Source organism: Amblyraja radiata, chromosome 21 (assembly GCF_010909765.2).
Source record: "Amblyraja radiata isolate CabotCenter1 chromosome 21, sAmbRad1.1.pri, whole genome shotgun sequence".
Lineage (NCBI taxonomy): Eukaryota > Metazoa > Chordata > Chondrichthyes > Rajiformes > Rajidae > Amblyraja > Amblyraja radiata.
This window is the reverse complement of record NC_045976.1, coordinates 14,930,449-14,948,739: the sequence shown is the minus strand read 5'-3', so window position 1 is coordinate 14,948,739 and position 18,291 is coordinate 14,930,449. Positions and strand designations below refer to the sequence as shown.

The 18,291-nt window shown below is 43.2% G+C and overlaps 1 protein-coding gene across 2 annotated transcripts in view; it reads left to right on the top strand.

Annotated features, from left to right (window-relative positions):
• The first annotated feature begins 11,823 nt into the window (after positions 1-11,823).
• Positions 11,824-18,291, top strand: part of slc2a13 (solute carrier family 2 member 13) — a 58,063-nt gene continuing 51,595 nt past the window's right edge. For both annotated transcript variants that reach the window (XM_033039300.1, XM_033039301.1), the window contains exon 1: positions 11,824-12,629. In XM_033039300.1, coding sequence (XP_032895191.1) covers positions 12,074-12,629 — 556 coding nt within the window. In that variant the 5' untranslated portion in view covers positions 11,824-12,073. The remainder of the gene's footprint in view (positions 12,630-18,291) is intronic.

Below are 18,291 nucleotides of genomic sequence, written 5' to 3'. Positions count from 1 at the left end.
CCTATTTTCTATGTTTCCTGTACTTATCCCCTCATTCATCCTGTACTGATCCCCATTCATCCTGTACTGATCCCCTCATTCCTCCTATACTGACCCCCTCATTCATCCTGTACTGATCCCCCATTCATCTTTTACTGAATCCCCCCATTCATCCTGCACTGATCGCCCCCATTCATCCTGTACAGAACCCCTTATTCATCCTGTAGTGATCTCCCGTTCATCCTCCCTGACCCTATTGTGGCGTTTTGACACCTTTAAACATATTATCAAAAGAACATTTGCTGCAGTTATGTCCTTTGGCCATCTCTTGTCAGTAAGTGTAATGTTTAACCTGTCAGGTGGGTATAGTCGGTTTTAACAGCTATTATCAGAAAATGCCTCGAGAAATTTCCATGCAACCTGTATATTTTGTTATAGATAAATTATGTGGGAAGCGAGAGTGTTTCTGTGCCAATAGCAATAACGACCCATGCTATGGCCATGTAATGGTAATTTTCGGTTCTTCACAGAAAACATGCGTGCATCAATCTGTAGTGTGCATGGTTAAGCATATATGTTACCATGGTCCAGGATTTATTGACACAGGTTGATCATACGCTGAATAATCCAACCACATTTTTGTTTGGAAGTGGAAAGAACTAATAGAAATTGCATTAATTGCAATGCGTAAAAAGAGTTGAGATACTGTATTATAATTTTGCTGCATGTCATTGTGGCATACTGTATATCATGTCTTGATTGGTGAATATGTTTAGTTTGTGACTTTATTTGAAGCAGAAATAATGTGAATGCTTCATTGAGCATAATTCCGACTGGTAACTACGCACTTCGTCCGAGCACATTATTGCACGCGTCATACAAACCGTCTTAAATGACCACCTAAACTGTCATTTGGCAACCTAAAAAGCTGCCTAGGTTGCCCGGCTGACAACAGGGAAAAAAAGTTAATTGAGAGTCCTATAGCCTCATCTATAATAGAAGAGGGGAACCCCAATTTCCCAACGAATGAGGACACCTCCGATGCCCTGCTCTGCAACACCTCATTCTGGGTGCAGATAATAGACAATAGACAATAGGTGCAGGAGAAGGCCATTCAATGTGATCATGGCTGATCATCCCCAATCAGTACCCCGTTCCTGCCTTCTCCCCATATTCCCGGATGCGGCGTAGATGGAGGAATTGGGAGTAGGGGATAGAGTCCTGACAGGAAGCAGGGTGGGAAATGTAGTCCAGATAGCCATGGGAGTCAGTGGGTTTCAAGATTCAAGATTCAAGAGAGTTTATTGTCATGTGTCCCAGATAGGACAATGAAATTCCTGCTTTGCTTCAGCACAACAGAATATAGCAGGCATGAATACAGAACATATCAGTGTATCCATATACCATTATATAAATATATACACACATGAATAAATAAACAGATAAAGTGCAAATAAACAGATAATGGGCTATGAATGTTCAGAGTTTTGTATGAGTTGAGTTTAATAGCCTGATGGCTGTGGGGAAGTAGCTATTCCTGAACCTGGACGTTGCAGTCTTCAGGCTCCTGTACCTTCTACCTGAAGGTAGGGGGGAGATGAGTGCGTGGCCAGGATGGTGTGGGTCCTTGATGATGCTGCCAGCCTTTTTAAGGCAGCGACTGCGATAGATCCCCTCGATAGTAGGGAGGTCAGAGCCGATGATGGACTGGGCAGTGTTTACTACTTTTTGTCGTCTTTTCCGTTCCTGGGCACTCAAGTTGCCGAACCAAGCCACTATGCAACCGGTCAGCATGCTCTCGACAGTGCACCTGCAGAAGTTAGAGAGAGTTCTCCTTGACATACCGACTCTCCGTAATCTTCTCAGGAAGTAGAGGCGCTGATGTGCTTTCTTTATAATTGCGTCAGTGTTCTCGGACCAGGAGAGATCTTCAGAGATGTGCACGCCCAGGAATTTGAAGCTCTTGACACTTTCCACCATCGACCCATTGATATAAACGGGGCTGTGAGTCCACATCCTACCCCTTCCAAAGTCCACAATCAGTTCCTTGGTTTTGCTGGTATTGAGGGCCAGGTTATTGTGCTGGCACCATTTGGACAGTCGGTCGATCTCTCTTCTATACTCTGACTCGTCCCCATCAGTGATACGTCCCACAACAGTGGTGTCATCAGCGAACTTGATGGTGTTTGCACTATGACCGGCTACGCAGTCATGAGTATAGAGTGAGTACAGCAGGGGGCTGAGCACGCAGCCTTGAGGTGCTCCCGTGCTGATTGTTATCGAGGCTGATACCTTTCCACTAATTTGAACAGACTGTGGTCTGTGAATGAGGAAGTCGAGGATCCAATTGCAGAGGGATGCGCAGAGACCCAGTTCTGCGAGTTTGGTAACCAGCTTGGAGGGGATGATTGTATTAAATACCGACCTGTAATCAATGAATAACAGCCTGACATATGTGTTTTTGTTGTCCAAGTGGTCCAGAACGGAGTGGAGAGCCAGCTTGATCGCATCCACTGGTGTGGCGGTAGGCGAACTGCAGTGGGTCCAGGTTTTTGTCGAGGTAGGAGTTGATTTGCGCCATGATCAACCTCTCAAAGCACTTCATCCCCACTGACGTTAGTGCCACTGGTCGATAGTCATTGAGGCACGTCACCTTGCTCTTCTTGGGCACCGGTATAATTGATGCCCTTTTAAAGCAGGTGGGAACCTCAGACCTCAGAAGTGAGAGGTTGAAAATGTACGTAAAAACTCCAGCCAGTTGGTCCGCACAGGTTTTTAGAACATGACCAGGTATACCATCAGGTCCAGGTGCTTTTCGAGGGTTCACCCCTCTGACGTCGGCCTCTGTGACTGTGACTGAAATACCATCACAGCGAATGGGGGCTCGAGAAGGCACATCAGTGTTCTCCCTATCAAAGCGTGCGTAAAACGCATTGACCTCGTCAGGGAGTGATGTTACGCCGACATTCGAGCTACCTCCTGATTTCGCCTTGTAGGAGGTGATTGCATTCAGGCTCCTCACCTCTGGAGGTGCGCTCTTCAATCGCTCTTCAATAGGCAAGAAGAAGCAGCATTATGGTCGGATTTACCGAAGTGAGGGCGAGGGGTAGAGCGATAGGCATTCTTGATGGTGGTGTAGCAGTGGTCGAGGGTGTTTGGTCCTCTGGTGCAGCAGGAGACATGTTGGTGGAAGTTAGGGAGCGGTTTCGTAAGGTTTGCTTTATTGAAGTCCCCAGCTATGGTGGTAAACGCCTCGGGGTAAGACGTCTGGTGTTTGTTGACCACGGCGTGCAGCTCCTCCAGTGCCAGGCAGACGTCTGCCTGGGGTGGGATGTAGACCACGGTCAGGATGATGGAGGTGAATTCCCTTGGAAGGTAGAAGGGGCGGCACTTCACCGCCAGATGTTCGAGGTGTGGAGAGCAGGAGTTGGAAAGGACTGCCACATCTGAGCACCACGCAGAGTTGACCTCCTCTCCCTTTCCCAGATGCCTGCGTACAGTCCATACGGTGAATGGAGAACACTTCAGGCTGGACCGCTGAGTCTGGGGAGCTGGAGGTGAGCTATGTCTCTGTGAAACAGAACACAGAGCATTCCCTCCGCTCCTTTTGATAAAGCAGCCTTGCCCTTAAGTCCTCCACTTTATTTTCAAGGGACTGTACATTGGCCAGTAGGATAGTAGGGAGAGGGGGCCGAAGACCCTGCGCTTTAGTCGGACCTGAAGACCTGAAGTAGTAGATGTTGGTCAGTAGTCTGTTACCTGTGATGGAGAAAGCGAAGTGGGCAGATGGAATAAAGTGATTTGGAGATTACTTCTGTGGGGTACCACCAGGAAGAAACAATGGGGCTGCCAGGACAGTTTTGTTTGTGGATTTTGGGAAGGAGGCTGAAGTGGGCAGTATGGTGCTAGGGACAATAAGTTTGGAGATCCCCAGAGGTAATTAGATTGGTAACGATCTGGGTAATAATGACCTGGGTGATAATGACCTGGTGTTCATCTGTGCTGTCATGGTCCAAGTATAGGTATGAGGAAGTGTCCAAGAACTGGTGCCTGGTCTCAGCACGGTAGAGGTCAGCCTGCCTAATCTCCCCCTAGCTACCATTTTGCTTTGAATATACGTAGGATTTTTTAGGACTCTCCTTTATTTTCCTACAAAGGATATCTCATGGCCTCTTTAAACTTTCCTAAATCAGGGCATCCTCCAATCAGTTTTTGTGAGATCCACTCTGTCATCATCAAAATTAGCCATTCCTAATTTAGGACTTAAACCCGAGGACCAGTTCTCTCTTTTTCCGTAACCAATTTGAGACTAATAAAATTATGGTCACTGGTCCCAAAGAGCACTTCCATTGTCAAATCAACTATTTGCCAGACTAATTTCCTTGAATGTTGCTCCCTTTTCTTTTGGGGCCACATTAACAAAATCTATCCCCATCAAATCCCTTATCACTAAGATAGTCCCAGTCAATATTAGAGAAGTAAATATTACCTGCTATCTGCAATTTTCCCACATATTTGTCCCTCTAATACTCACTGATTATTGAGGGGGAGGGGTTCATAATACAATTACATCAAATTGATCATCCCATTTTTAGTGTAGAAACAAGGAACTGCAGATGCAGGTTACCAAGGAAAGATAAAATGCTGGAGTAACTCAGCTGGTTTGGCAGCATCCCTGAGGAACATGGATTGGCGATGTTTCAGGTCGAGACCTTTCCATGTCCCCTTTCTTATTTCTACATTCTACTCTAATGGCCTCAGTGGATGTTTCCAATCAGGAAATCCCCTAAGTACTGCCATTATGTTTTCTCTAATCATTAGTGCAACTCCCCTTCATCTCTTACATCCATCTCTGTCATGCTGGGAGCATCAATATCACAAAACATTGAGATGGCAGTCCTGTCCATTTTCAACTATGTTTCTGAAATAGCTATATTATAATCCCATGTGCCAACCCATGTTCTGAGTTCATCTACCTCAACCATGAGGCCACTTCCATGAAAATAAATGCAGTTCAACATATCAGATATTCCAGGCTCCTTGTCCTGCCTTCTGAATTTGCTTGCTCTAACTTCTATATTTGTTTCAATCTTTTTATTTTTTTATTTAACCTTTATTTAACCAGGAGAAGTCTCATTGAGATTAAAGATCTCTTTTACAAGAGAGTCCTGGCCAAGACAGGCAGCAGCACAGTTCCACAGTTACAGACAATAATTTAAAAACAACAGAGAACATATAAATAGAGTCACAGTCAGAACATCATCAAACAAAGCATGTACAGACAGAAGAGCCCGCTTCAACATCATTAAGAAGGGATTTAAATCTGTTTATAGAAACCAGCTCCTTAAGTTTCAGTTCATTCTGCAGCTGGTTCCATGCGAAGGGAGCAGCATAACTAAATGCCCTTTTCCCCAGTTCAGTACGGACTTTAGGTACAGTTAGTAAGAACAAGTCCTCAGAGCGGAGCTGATAAGTTCCTGTGCTTTTTCGAATTACATACTTCTGCAGGTATGAAGGAAGAACACCTAGGATAGTCTTATAAATAAGGATATGCCAATGATGGAGTCTGCTGGTGGACAAGGCAAACCATCCAACTTGAGCATATAAAGTGCAGTGGTGCGTGAGAGTTTTAAAATTTGTAACAAATCTCAGTGCTCCGTGGTAGACCGTGTCCAAAGACTGTAGGCATTTTGAAGATGCATTCATATATAAAACATCACCATAGTCCAACACAGACATAAACATTGCAGCAACAAGTCTTTTTTTGGCTTCAAAAGAAAAACAAGATTTGTTTCTAAAGTAAAAACCTAATTTTATCTTTAGTTTTTTCACAAGTTGCTGGATATGAGGTTTAAAAGAGAGAGAATCGTCAATTATAATTCCCAGATATTTATATTGAGACACAGATTCAACCACAGAGCCCTGCAAAGTGGTGATAGGAGGGAGGTCCGAGGGCTTTGATTTAGCTTTAGTGAACAGCATGAGCTTTGTCTTGTCAGCATTTAAAACAAGTTTTAAATCACACAGGTTACGTTGCACAGTGTTAAAAGCAGTTTGGAGCTGACAGAGAGCCTGATTTGGGGTAGACGCAGAGCAATATATCACTGTGTCGTCAGCATAAAAGTGAAAATTTGCGTTCGGAGCTTTATGATCTAGACTATTAATATAAATAGTAAATAATAAAGGTCCTAGAACCGATCCCTGTGGCACACCCTTGGATACATTAAGAGAGCTAGAAGTAATACCTTCTGCTCGCACACACCGGGATCTGCCTGATAGATAGCTTTTAAACCAACAGACAGCTTGATCAGACAAACCGATGCTGCATAGTCTTTGTAACAATAAGGCATGATCCACAGTATCGAAAGCCTTTGATAGGTCAACGGAAAGGGCTGCACAGTGTTGCTTATTGTCTAAAAATTCTAAAATAATTTACTACTTTTAAAGCAGCTGTTGACATACTATATTTTTTCCTAAAACCAGATTGAAATTCAGATAAAATACTGTTAGTTGATAAAAAGTCCTTCAGTTGTTGGTTTACAATGGATTCCAGCACCTTAATTAAAACAGACAGTTTGGAGATGGGCCTATAGTTGTTTAGCACAGTGGGGTCCCCCCATTTTAACAGTGGGAGAACAAAGGCAGATTTCCAAATAAGGGGAATTTCGTTTGTCTCCAGGAATAGATTAAAAAGATAAGTCAGAGGCAATGCAATAAAATCAGCGGCTAACTTTAGGAAGTAAGGCTCAAGGTTGTCTGGACCTGCCGATTTTTTTGTGTCTAAACATCTCAGGGCCTTATGCACCTCTGAAAGTGTAACAGCGTCAAAAGTAAAGGCTTGTCCCTCAAAAAAACAACTAATATCAGAGCAAGCAGAGGAGCCTTGAGCTGTGTTTTGAGAGTTGAAAAGTGAACCAGAGGCAATGAAATGCTCATTAAAACAACCAAGCATGTCAGCCTTTACATAAATTTGGGTAGAGTCTTTGACAATGCATGGAGGTAGCTCAATAACATTTTTATTTCCAGTTATTGATTTAATGGTTTTCCAGAATTTCAACAGATTGTTTAGGTTATTTGAAGTTTCAGTAAGGATATGATCAGCTTTGGCTTTTCTAATTGCAACTGTACTTGCATTTCGCAGCTGCCTAAAGAGCAACCAGTCTGATCCAAGACCAGTACTCCTGGCTTTAGACCATGCCACATTGCGCTCATGGAGTAAAATGGATAACTCTGACGTGAACCATGCATTATCCCTGCCCCTTATTCTATACTTCCTAAAAGGAGCGTACTTGTTAACAATTTCAATAAAACCATCATAAAAGAATTTCCAGGCATTTTCAACATCAGGAATTACATTAATTTTCTCCCAGCCAAAGAGAAACAGGTCATGAAAAAATGCTTGCTCCACAAAATGGAGCAAACGCGGTTTGGTTTTAAGAACTTTTGTATTTCTTACTGTTGCAATGACACAGTGGTCACTGATGTCATTTGCAAAAACAGAAGCAGCAGAATATCTATGAGGAACATTAGTTAAGATAAGATCAATTAACGAAGATTTTTCCGGACATTTCAGATTAGGTCTAGTAGGACTGTCAACAATCTGAAAGAAATTAAACGAATCACAAAATGCTTTAAAATCATCTGATGCTGGTAGCAGCCCGTTCCAGTTTAGGTCACCAATAAGGACAATTTCATTAAAGTTCAACCAGGATAAAAGCTCAATTAAAGATGGTAAGGTGCAGCTGATAGCTGAAGGTGGCCTATAGCAACCGACGACAGTGATGTAGAGAGTTTTTGAGATTTCCATGTCAAGAGCCAGAAGTTCAAATTGCTTACTCACTGATGTAGAGAGACGGATCTTCACATGAAACTTAGATTTGACATAGACTGCGACCCCTCCGCCCTTCTTGGTTCGGTCAGTCCTATACACATTGTAGCCGTCAATGTTGATATCCTTGTTTAAAACTGCTTTGTTTAGCCAAGTTTCAGATATGACAATAACATCAGCATCAGTTGAATGAGCCCAGATACGAATCATATCCATTTTAGCAATCATACTGCGCACATTCAAATGGATGAAACCAAGTCCAGACCTTGATTCAAATTCAGCAGGGGTGTTAAAATTAACAGCAGACTCAGCAGAGCCTGAGCCTGGGCCTGGGTTAGGTTGAACATTCCCTGAAATCAGCAGCAACAGAACAATTATACACCTATAATCAGACCTTATAGATTTGCTTGAATGATCTTTTTTAATCTTTAAAAATATAAAAAAAGTCACGAAGGCAACTTAAAGGAATAATAAAGTTGTCTTGCAAGGCCATCAAGCTGACCAGACGGGCCATGTCCATAGATGCGGGGGGCAGAAGAGTCATAGGTGACAAACTAATGCCCAGCGGACTGCCAGAAGCGCACGTCCCCCGGCATGGTAAAACCGGTGTAGAATTGACTGGACAGGAGTTTTCAGTCCCGTGGGGGCTTCCCCCGGTGCCGCTCCAAATTAATAGGAAAAGAGCAGCCACGAGCAGCGACATTGTACGTTGAGATCCCGAAAATCGAGGAGAAAAGCAGCCAGACTATTTCGCCTCAACCAACGACGCCACACATTAGTGCAGGGAGAGTCCTATAAGAAATCCGTTCCGTGGTTTCCCGACGGAATGATAATTCGAATGATAATGCTCGCAGATGACTTACAGAAAAATCACTCAGTCATATTTGTAAAACAAACAGACACAGTTAGAGACAGGAGGAGACGTGTGCTGCCATCTTGGATTTTTGCCACAGAAGATGTTGAGACGGTGCAGGTTTGGAATTCCTCCCACACCACACGAAAGCCAGACCGGCCCGGTCAGCACCGGCGAGGCAGTAAGGGGGGGGGGGGGGGCTGTTCTGGACGCAGGTGTCAAAGTCCAGAAAGATTTTCTCCCCCCTTTTGGTGCGCTAGTTTCATGGCAGGTGGCCAGCCACAGTTGTGGGAGCTCGGCAGTTAGTTGATAAGACTGCTCGCAGTCCCAAAACAAGCAGAAACTTTTAAAATAAATCTCTGCAGCGTCGCAGCGATACTCCAAGATGTTTAAAGGTTCCGCTGTGCCTCCTCCGAAGTCCAAAAAAGATGTTTAAATTCACTCACTTTTGTGTCTGGACGGGAGCTCCGCAACACCACACCACTACAATGCTACTTTAAGTCTCACCTCTGCCTCAAATGCTTCCATTCAGTGGTGAAAGGGTTCTGCAGTGAGAATTCCATCTATCTGGTAGCACAATGGATATAATCTTCATTATTCAATAATCCTGGAAGGAATACAAGGTGCAACATGGATAACAATACTCAACCATTTTTAATCTCACAAAAACTGTAGGCTTTGTAAATGGAGGGCAGTGGAGCATACTTCTCAAATCTTACTTTTCTCCATTCTTAGCCAACCTAACAATAGCTGGCATGTTATGATCTTTACCAAGGCGTCCACAACAGATTGGGTTTCAAGACCAGCTAGTGCCATGCGAGACTGCATTATTGCTCCAAAACACAAGCCTTCCTTGCACAAGCCTTCCTCACCTCCAACAATCTTCCCATTAGAATGGAAGTGCAACAGAACAAAGGGGAAACTGTTCAATTTTAGCCCATTTGACTCCATAATGAAGATCAGGCTACACTTAAACAAGAGTACCTTATATTCTGCTTGGGTAGCATACAACCCAACAGTATGAACATTGAATTCTCCAACTTTAGCAAAGTTAAAGTTCCCCCTCTTTCTTTCCTGTGCTGCACCCATTGCTCCCACCCTCAGTCATCAGGTTATAGAATGAAGTTAATGCATTAATTTGCATATTTTCAAAGGCCAACCTATAATATAAGACATCGTCAATACGTTCATAGCTTTAATGCGTAACAGAAAAAAATGTCTCATGACTGACACAGTTGAATACCATTGCCCTGGCTGAACAGCCATTGAGCACAATTGTGGTTTCTGTCTTCAGGCCAATTCCCTGTCAATACTAATCTTTAACTGCATGGATCCCAATTTTGGTTATTTTACAGGCCTCAGCACATTTGCATCTTGAAAATCTGAAAAAAATGCACATGTTGGAAACTCAAAATAAAAATTGAAAATGTTGGAAAAACTCAGGCAGTATATCTGGAAATATAAAATGGTAATGTGTCAGGGTCCAAGGCCCTGAAGCATTTGTTTCTTCGTGTTTGGTATAGGAATAAACATCTCAAAGACAAAATTATCAATTAACCTGCAGAAACAACAAACTGCAGATGCTGTTTTACAAAAAAATAAAGTGCTGTCGTAACTCAGTGGGTTAGCATGTGAAGAACATGCATAATTGAAGCACATTGAAGAACATGCATAAATGACATTTAGGGTTGAGATCCATTCTATTCTCATTGAGCTTGATTAGACAAGGGCTCATTGACATTACATTAATTCAACACTGTAATGATGTCAATAAAAATTACACTCACCTCACCATTGGAACGTAACTTTCTTATTTATGCTTACATCCAAATTATAACAAGGGGCAGTCCTGGCAGAAACCAAACAAAGGTTTCAGTGAATTGGTTATGGATGAGCAATTACTGACTAACATTTTACCGATGGTCGAGTGGAGAGCTAGGGAAGGGGAAAGGGGGGTTGGAAGAGTGGGAGAAATGGGTGCAGCACAGGAAAGAAGGGGGGGGGGGGGGCTTTAACTTCGCTAAAGTTGAGGAATTCAATGTTCATACTGTTGGGTTGTATGCTACCCAAGCAGAATATGAGGTACTCTTGTTTAAGTGTGGCCTCATTCTGGCAAAGGAGGAGGCTAAGGACAGAATGGCTGTTATGGGAATGAGAAGGGGAGTTAAAATGATTAGCAATCTGGACATCCAGCAGGCCATGATGGACCGAGTGCAAGTGTTCGGCAAAACAGCCTGTATGGGATCCGGAGAATCATAAAGTTGAAGGATGTGTAGAGGAGATCGCCAGAGATAATGAGATCGGTAACAGTCTGTGAGATGGTGGCCTGGTATTCATTGGTGGGATCATGGTCAAAGGGTAGGTATGCGGTGGTGTCCAAAAGAAGCATGGCCTCAGCACAGTAAAGATTAGACTGCCAGACTACAATCCGTATGAACCAATATATAAGACCGGGGATACTTTGGTTATTCCTTAAAGACCAAGTCAGTTGTACGGCTTTTCAAAATGTAACAATGGATTCTACTTTATTTTCTTTTTTAAATACTTAGGAAATGACTGGGTGGCATTAATTAATTCTGAAGCAAATAATATTTTAAGTTACATAACTCTTTAAATACAATGGTCTGGTTCAATTTAGAGGGCGCAAGGCAGCAGTACTTTGTTTCCCGCAGTCCAAAATTATGGGTTAAAAGGGCGTACATTGAAGAATATTCGCAATTGGTTGGATGTGATTCTCCTGGGTGGGGCTGAATATTTCCAAATTACCTTATCCTTCGACCATTGGAGAAAATGAACTGTGAATGTTATTTTTTGGTCGAATTAATCGCATGTATTACTCTTGAATGTTTAATATTAACTTTGTACCCTGTTGCACGCCAGTTTATAAAACAATTGGCGTACAACGACACGTCACAAGCCTTCGCACACAATTAACCTGAAATTGTATTCGTACAAATACGAATCATTAAAGAGGTAAAAATAGCAGTGTTAACTTTTTCCTAGTTAGAAAGATGTCTTTATTGCCGACAGGTGAGCGATCTCCCCGGAGGCCGTGTGTGTTGAACATTCATACCTTTTCTACCTGTCAATCAGAGCAAACAAATACATACCCCTTCATCCAGTAGTTTTCCACCTGGCACGTCGGAGAAAACACGTGGCCATTAAAAAAAAAAGAGGCGGTGAAGACGACAACATTTGGGGAAAGTAACTTGCAGCACAATCACCGCCTTGGTTATCCAGTGAGCTACACGTGACGGGGGTGCGTCTCCAGTCACTGCCTGGGAGTGGGTTGCCGATGCGAGTTTAGGAGCGGGGCTTCTGCGTGGGAACTTCGCTTTAACGCTCAACCTTTTCCAGGACAACAAGAGAAATTTTGTACCGCCACGCGAATCGGTGGGAACTCCCGGTTCCTTATGTCCCGCAAATCCAGCGGCAATGAGTACATTCTGAGCGATCTGAGGGGGGAGAGGAAGATGGAGCGAGAGGAGGGACAGCGGGAGGAAGTGGTCGGCGAGCGCAGTCTGATTAAACCGCCCGGCGACAGTAGCATTAACAGCGGTAGCGGGCAGTCAGCGGCCATGGCAACCGGGGCCGGCGGCGAGCTGGAGCGGGCGGCTCGCAAGCAGTTCCAGGGCAACCACACCCCCAAGTTCCTCTACAGACTCTCCGCTTTCGCAGCCCTCGGCGGCTTCTTGTTCGGCTACGACACGGGCGTAGTGTCCGGCGCTCTGTTGTTACTCAAGAAGGAATTCGGCCTCAACGAGCTGTGGCAGGAGTTGGTGGTTTCGGCCACGGTGGGGGCGGCTGCCATCTCGGCGCTCAGTGGCGGCGTGCTCAACGACCGCTTCGGACGGAAACCTTGCATCCTCTTGGCGAGTTTTTTCTTCATGGTGGGGGCCGTGATAATGACAGCCGCCAATGACCGCTACACCTTGCTATCCGGGCGCATCGTCGTGGGTTTAGGCATTGGTAAGCGTTCACTTGGTGTATTTGACCTAGTCCCGGGAGGGGGAAGACGCGGAAAGGCCGTTTCTCCTAATCCAGCCGACGGAGGCGCCATTCCCCCTCGGCTCAGTGTGGGGACCGTTGGGGGGGAGGAGGGAGACTAGGACCGTTGAGGGGGGCGCGGGGGGTCAATGTGACCGTTGGGGGGGGGGGGGCGGGGTTACTGGGACCGTTGGGGGTCGAACGTGTCGAACGTTTAAAAGGCGCCGCTTCACGCGACAAAGCATGTCAAGGCCCTTTAAAGAACCATTACCATGGACTGTCAATCTCCTTAAGGATGGTGAAATAGTTACGGTGCCCCCCATAATTTTGGGACAAAGACCCATCATTTATTTGCCTCTGTACTCCACTATTTGAGATTTGTAATATATAAAAAAAAACACATGTAGTTAAAGTGCACAGTGTCAGATTTTATTAAAGGGTATTTTTATAGGGTGATTTCACGAAAGGTCACTGGATCATAGATCCTCACCCACGTGACCGCAAAATCCAACTGGGGTACAAGCGTCACTTCCGGTACATGTTATTGATGCTGAAAACGCGCACTTTCAAACCCGTAAAAAACGCTTCTGAAGCTACATTTACCATTTAAATAATCGTAAACTATCAATGCGTTTTGAAATAAATTTTACTCAGATGCAAGCTAAGGAATGGGATAATTGTCAGCTGTTAATTGGATAATAATAATAAAATGTCCTGATTTTGTCCAAATAACAGCTGACAATTATCCCATTCCTTAGCTTGCATCTGAGTAAAATTTATTTCAAAACGCATTGATAGTTTACGATTATTTAAATGGTAAATGTAGCTTCAGAAGCGTTTTGCATGTTAAAACCCACCTGAGAACCATGGGTGATTTTGCAATTTTACTGACGGATTTTTCGCTTTTAAAACTTCATATAACAAATGAATAAAAATAAAACGTCAATAATGCCTTACTTTTGATGAAATGCAGTGAGCAAACGCGATAATTCCCGATATTTTCTATCTTTATATCTCCACGGCGAATGTCCGCTAACCACTTCCGCTGTTGTTGCCCCTTCAGCTCCCTCTTGTATTTACCTTCGTTTTTATCTATCTTCTGGACTATAAAGTAAGATAACTGTGCCTCACGGTCACCCCAACTGGCACAGTTATTTACAGCTCAAAAACGGGCCGTTTTTGCGGTTTTTAACGGGTGTGAAAGTGCGCGTTTTCAGCATCAATAACATGTACCGGAAGTGACGTTTGTACCCCAGTTGGATTTTGCTGTCACGTGGGTGAGGATCTATGATCCAGCTACCTTTCGTGAAATCACCCTATACATTTTGGTTTCACCATATAGAAATTGCAGCTGTGTTTAAAAATAGTTTCAAAGATCCAAAGCATACCACCTCATCTGTGACACACGGTGGTGGGGGTGCTATGGCCTGGGCATGTATGGTTGCTGAAGGTGCTGGCTACCATCAGCATCACAACTGCTGATGGTAGTAGCATAATGAATTCTGAAGTGTATAGACACATCCTATCTGCTCAAGTTCAAACAAATGTCTCAAAACTCATTGCCCGGCGGTTAATTCTACAGCAAAACAATGATCCCAAATATACTGCTAAAGCAACAAAGGAGTTTTTCACAGCTTAAAAAATGGTCAATTCTTGAGTGGCCAAGTCAATCACCTGATCTGAACCCAACCGAGCATGCCTTTTATATGCTGAAGAGAAAACTGAGGGGGACTAGCCCCCAAAAGAAGCATAGGGTAAAGATGGCTGCAATACAGGCCTGGCAGAGCATGACCAGAGAAGACGCCCAGCAAATAGTGATGTCCATGAATCGCAGACTTCAAGCAGTCATTGCATGCAAAGGATATGCAACAAAATACTAAACATGATCACTTTCATTTACATGACATTACTGTGTCGCAAACATGGTAAACTGAGATGGTGGGACGATGCATAAATACTGCTGTAATTTCTGCATAGTGAAACCAAAATGTATAAAAATGGCCTTTATTAAAACCTGACAGTGTGCACCTTAACCACATGTGATTTTTTTTTTTCTTTTACAAATTCAAATTGTGGAGTACAGAGGCAAATAAATAGATGATGGGTCTTTGTCCCAAACATTATGGAGGGCACTGTTAAAGAGCCATTACCATGGACTGTCTCCTGAAGAATGGTGAAATAATTATTTACTGTGCTGTACTTGAGAATATTTGTTTTATTTGTATTACGGTGGTGGGTTTGTTTGTATTGTTTTGCATTGTACATATTATTGTAAATTTATTTTTAGTTTATAAGAAAAAAAACATTGACTGTCAGATGTACACTAGCCCTATCCCCCAATTCCATCTCTGTTACCATGGACTGTCTGGTGTACACTGACCCTATGCCGCCGACTTATCTCCCCTACATTGAGGACTGTGTTGGGTCTACCTCCTGCACCCTTGCAGAACTCGTATACTTTATTAACTTCACCACTAACTTCCACCTTTGCCCTCAACTAAAGATAGACACAAAAAGCTGGAGTAACTCAGCGGGACAGGCAGCATCTCTGGAGAGAAGGAATGGGTGATGTCTCAGGTCAAGTCTGAAGAAGGATCTCGACCAGAAACGTCACCCATTCCTTCTCGAGAGATGCGCCCTGTCCTGCTGAGTTACTACAGCTTTTTGTGTCTATCTTCGGTTTAAACCAGCATCTGCAGTTCCTTCTTACACACTTCACGTGGACTATCTTGGACACTGCCCTCCCCTTTCTTTATCTTGGTCTATCTCCTGTGATAAAGAGAGCATCGACTGACAAAGAGTTTGAAGAAGTATCTTGACCGAAACATCACCTATTCCTTTTCTCCAGAAATGTTGCCTGACCCGCTGAGTTATGCCAGCATTTTGTGTATTTTCGATTACAACCCAACTGACTCCCACAGTTATCTGGATGCATTTCTTCCCACCCTGCCTCTTACAAAGACATTATCTCCTACTACCAATTATTCTGTCTCTGTCACATCTGCACCCAAGATGATGTGTTTCATACTAGGACATCTAAAATGTCCTCATCTATTGACTCTTGGAGTGGGCTCCTATATATCGGCGAAACCAAGCATAGAATTGGCGATAATTTTGCTGAAAACTTGTCCACCCTGGCTTTCAGAATCTCCTGATTGCCAAATCTTTTAACTCCCCTTCCCACTCCCATACTGACCTTTCTGTCCTGGGCCTCCCCCAATGTCAGCGTGAGGCTGTGCACAAATTGGAGGATATTTCGCTTGGGCAGCTTACAACCCAGCAGTATGGATATTGATTTATCTAATTTCTGCATATAACCCTTGCAATCCTCCCCTCTTCCCTCACCTATCCATGTTTTCCAGCAATGTTGCCAGATTTGTTGAGTCACTCCAGCACTTCGTTATTAATATTGCTTTTGATGGATGTTGCTTGCCACGCGAGGTGAAAATGAACAAGACGATCCCTTGTGTGCCTGAACAAGTCTTATTCCAATCTTTGTGATTCCATGGTCATACAACGCAAGCCTTTCGACCCAATTCCTCCATATCTACCAAGATGCTCCAACTAAATTTGTCCCATTAATCCTCTAAACCTTTCCTATCCATGTATCTGTTCAAGTGTCTATTAAATAATGTTATTGTGCTTGCCTTGTATTTTGCTTATTTGTTTTCTTGTTTATCTGGGTTATGCTTTAACTCTTATTGGTCATTGAGTGTAGTCCAGCATGTTGTAGAGTATAAATAACCAGAGAGTAGGAATACCCTCGACTTGCCTTGTGGGCTTAGTTGCAATTCTACACAAGATGTGGCGAGTGTCATTAAGAAGAGACATGAGACTGTGGATGCTGGAATCTTGAGCAAAAAAAAGATCCCAGCTGGTTGGGAAGCATCTGTCTTCCTCATAGTCCGAGGTTTAAAGGTACCTACTGACCTGGAATGTTGTCAGTCCACTTCCATCCACAGATGCTGCCTAACCAGCTGAGTTCTTCCAGCACTTTGTTTTTGCTCAACTCAAGGTTGTTACTAAACTGGAAAGCGAGTAAAAAGAAACGTTTGCAGCATGGTTTAAGGTATGAGAGGCTGGGTCTCTTTTTAACTGGAGTACATGAGGCTGAGGGATGACTTTTTAGCAGTATACAAAATCATGAAAGGTGTAGATAAGGTTAATAGCCACAATCTTCCCGTAGGTAGCGGAGCATAAAACTAGAGGGCACTAAACTTATGCATGGAAAAAATGTAAAAGGTATCTGAAGGCTAACTTCTTCCACAGAGAGTGTGGTGAGCACAGGGAACAAACTTCCAAAGGAAGTGGTCGAGGCAGGTACAATTCTCATATTTAAAGACACTTGGGCAGGTACATGAAGAGAAGGTTTGGAGTTTTATAAGCTGCGCAGAGGCAAGTGGGACTTCTTTTATTTATCTTTTAATCGCAATGCTTTGTCAAGGTTATGTTTTAACAAATACTCAAATTGATAACAAATTAATCACTCCTTAGGCTTTTGAGTATTTTAATCAGCTGTCATAAAAATAATGGCAGGTCAATGTGTCGTGCTGATAAGGCACCATGTTGGCAACCTTGTTATGATACTAACTGGAACTGTGATTGTCAAATAGCGATTTGGCAATTACACTCATTTGGACTTTTCTTCAATGTGGAATTGTTCTATTCCTGTTCAATATCTTTGTCTATGATTTTATTGTTGTGAATAACTATTTATTTACTGATTGTTTGTACTTTTATTTGTGGATTTAAATTTGTAATTAATTAATCCTGGTGCCTTGTTTCTGGTATGCATCATTCCGCTTATCCTTCCCAAAGTGTGGTATCCAGAACTACTTACACTGCTTTAGGTGTGGTTACACCAGCGGTTTTACAGTGGGCCCCCCCCCCCCCCCCAATAAAGACCCATCATTTATGTATTTGCCTCTGTACTCCACAATTTGAGATTTGTAATAGAAAAAAAATCACATGTGGTTAAAGTGCACATTGTCAGATTTTAATAAAGGCCAGTTTTACACATTTTACTTTCACCATGTAGAAATTACAGCAGTGTTTATACATAGTCTGCCCCCCCCCCATTTCAGGGCACTACAAAGTTTGGGACAAAGTAATGTCATGTAAATGAAAGTAGTCATGTTTAGTATTTTGTTGCATATCCTTTGCATGCAATGACTGTTTGAAGTCTGCGATTCATGGACATCACCAGTTGTTGGGTGTCTTCTCTGATGATGCTCTGCCAGGCCTTTATTGAAGCCATCTTTAGCTTATGCTTGTTTTGGGGTCTAGTGCCCTTCAGTTTTCTCTTCAGCATATAAAAGGCATGCTTAATTGGGTTCAGATCAAGTGATTGACTTGCCACTCAAGAATTGACCATTTTTTAGCTTTGAAAAACTCCTTTGTTGCTTTAGCAGTATGTTTGGGATTATTGTCTTGCTGTAGAATGAATTGTTGACCAATGAGTTTTGAGGCATTTGTTTGAACTTGTGCAGATAGGATGTGTCTATACACTTCAGAATTCATTATGCTACTACCATCAGCAGTTGTGATGTTAATGGTAGCCAGTACCTTCAGCGCCATACATGCCCTGGCTATAACACCCCACCACTGTGTTTCACAGATGAGGTGATATGCTTTGGATAGTGGG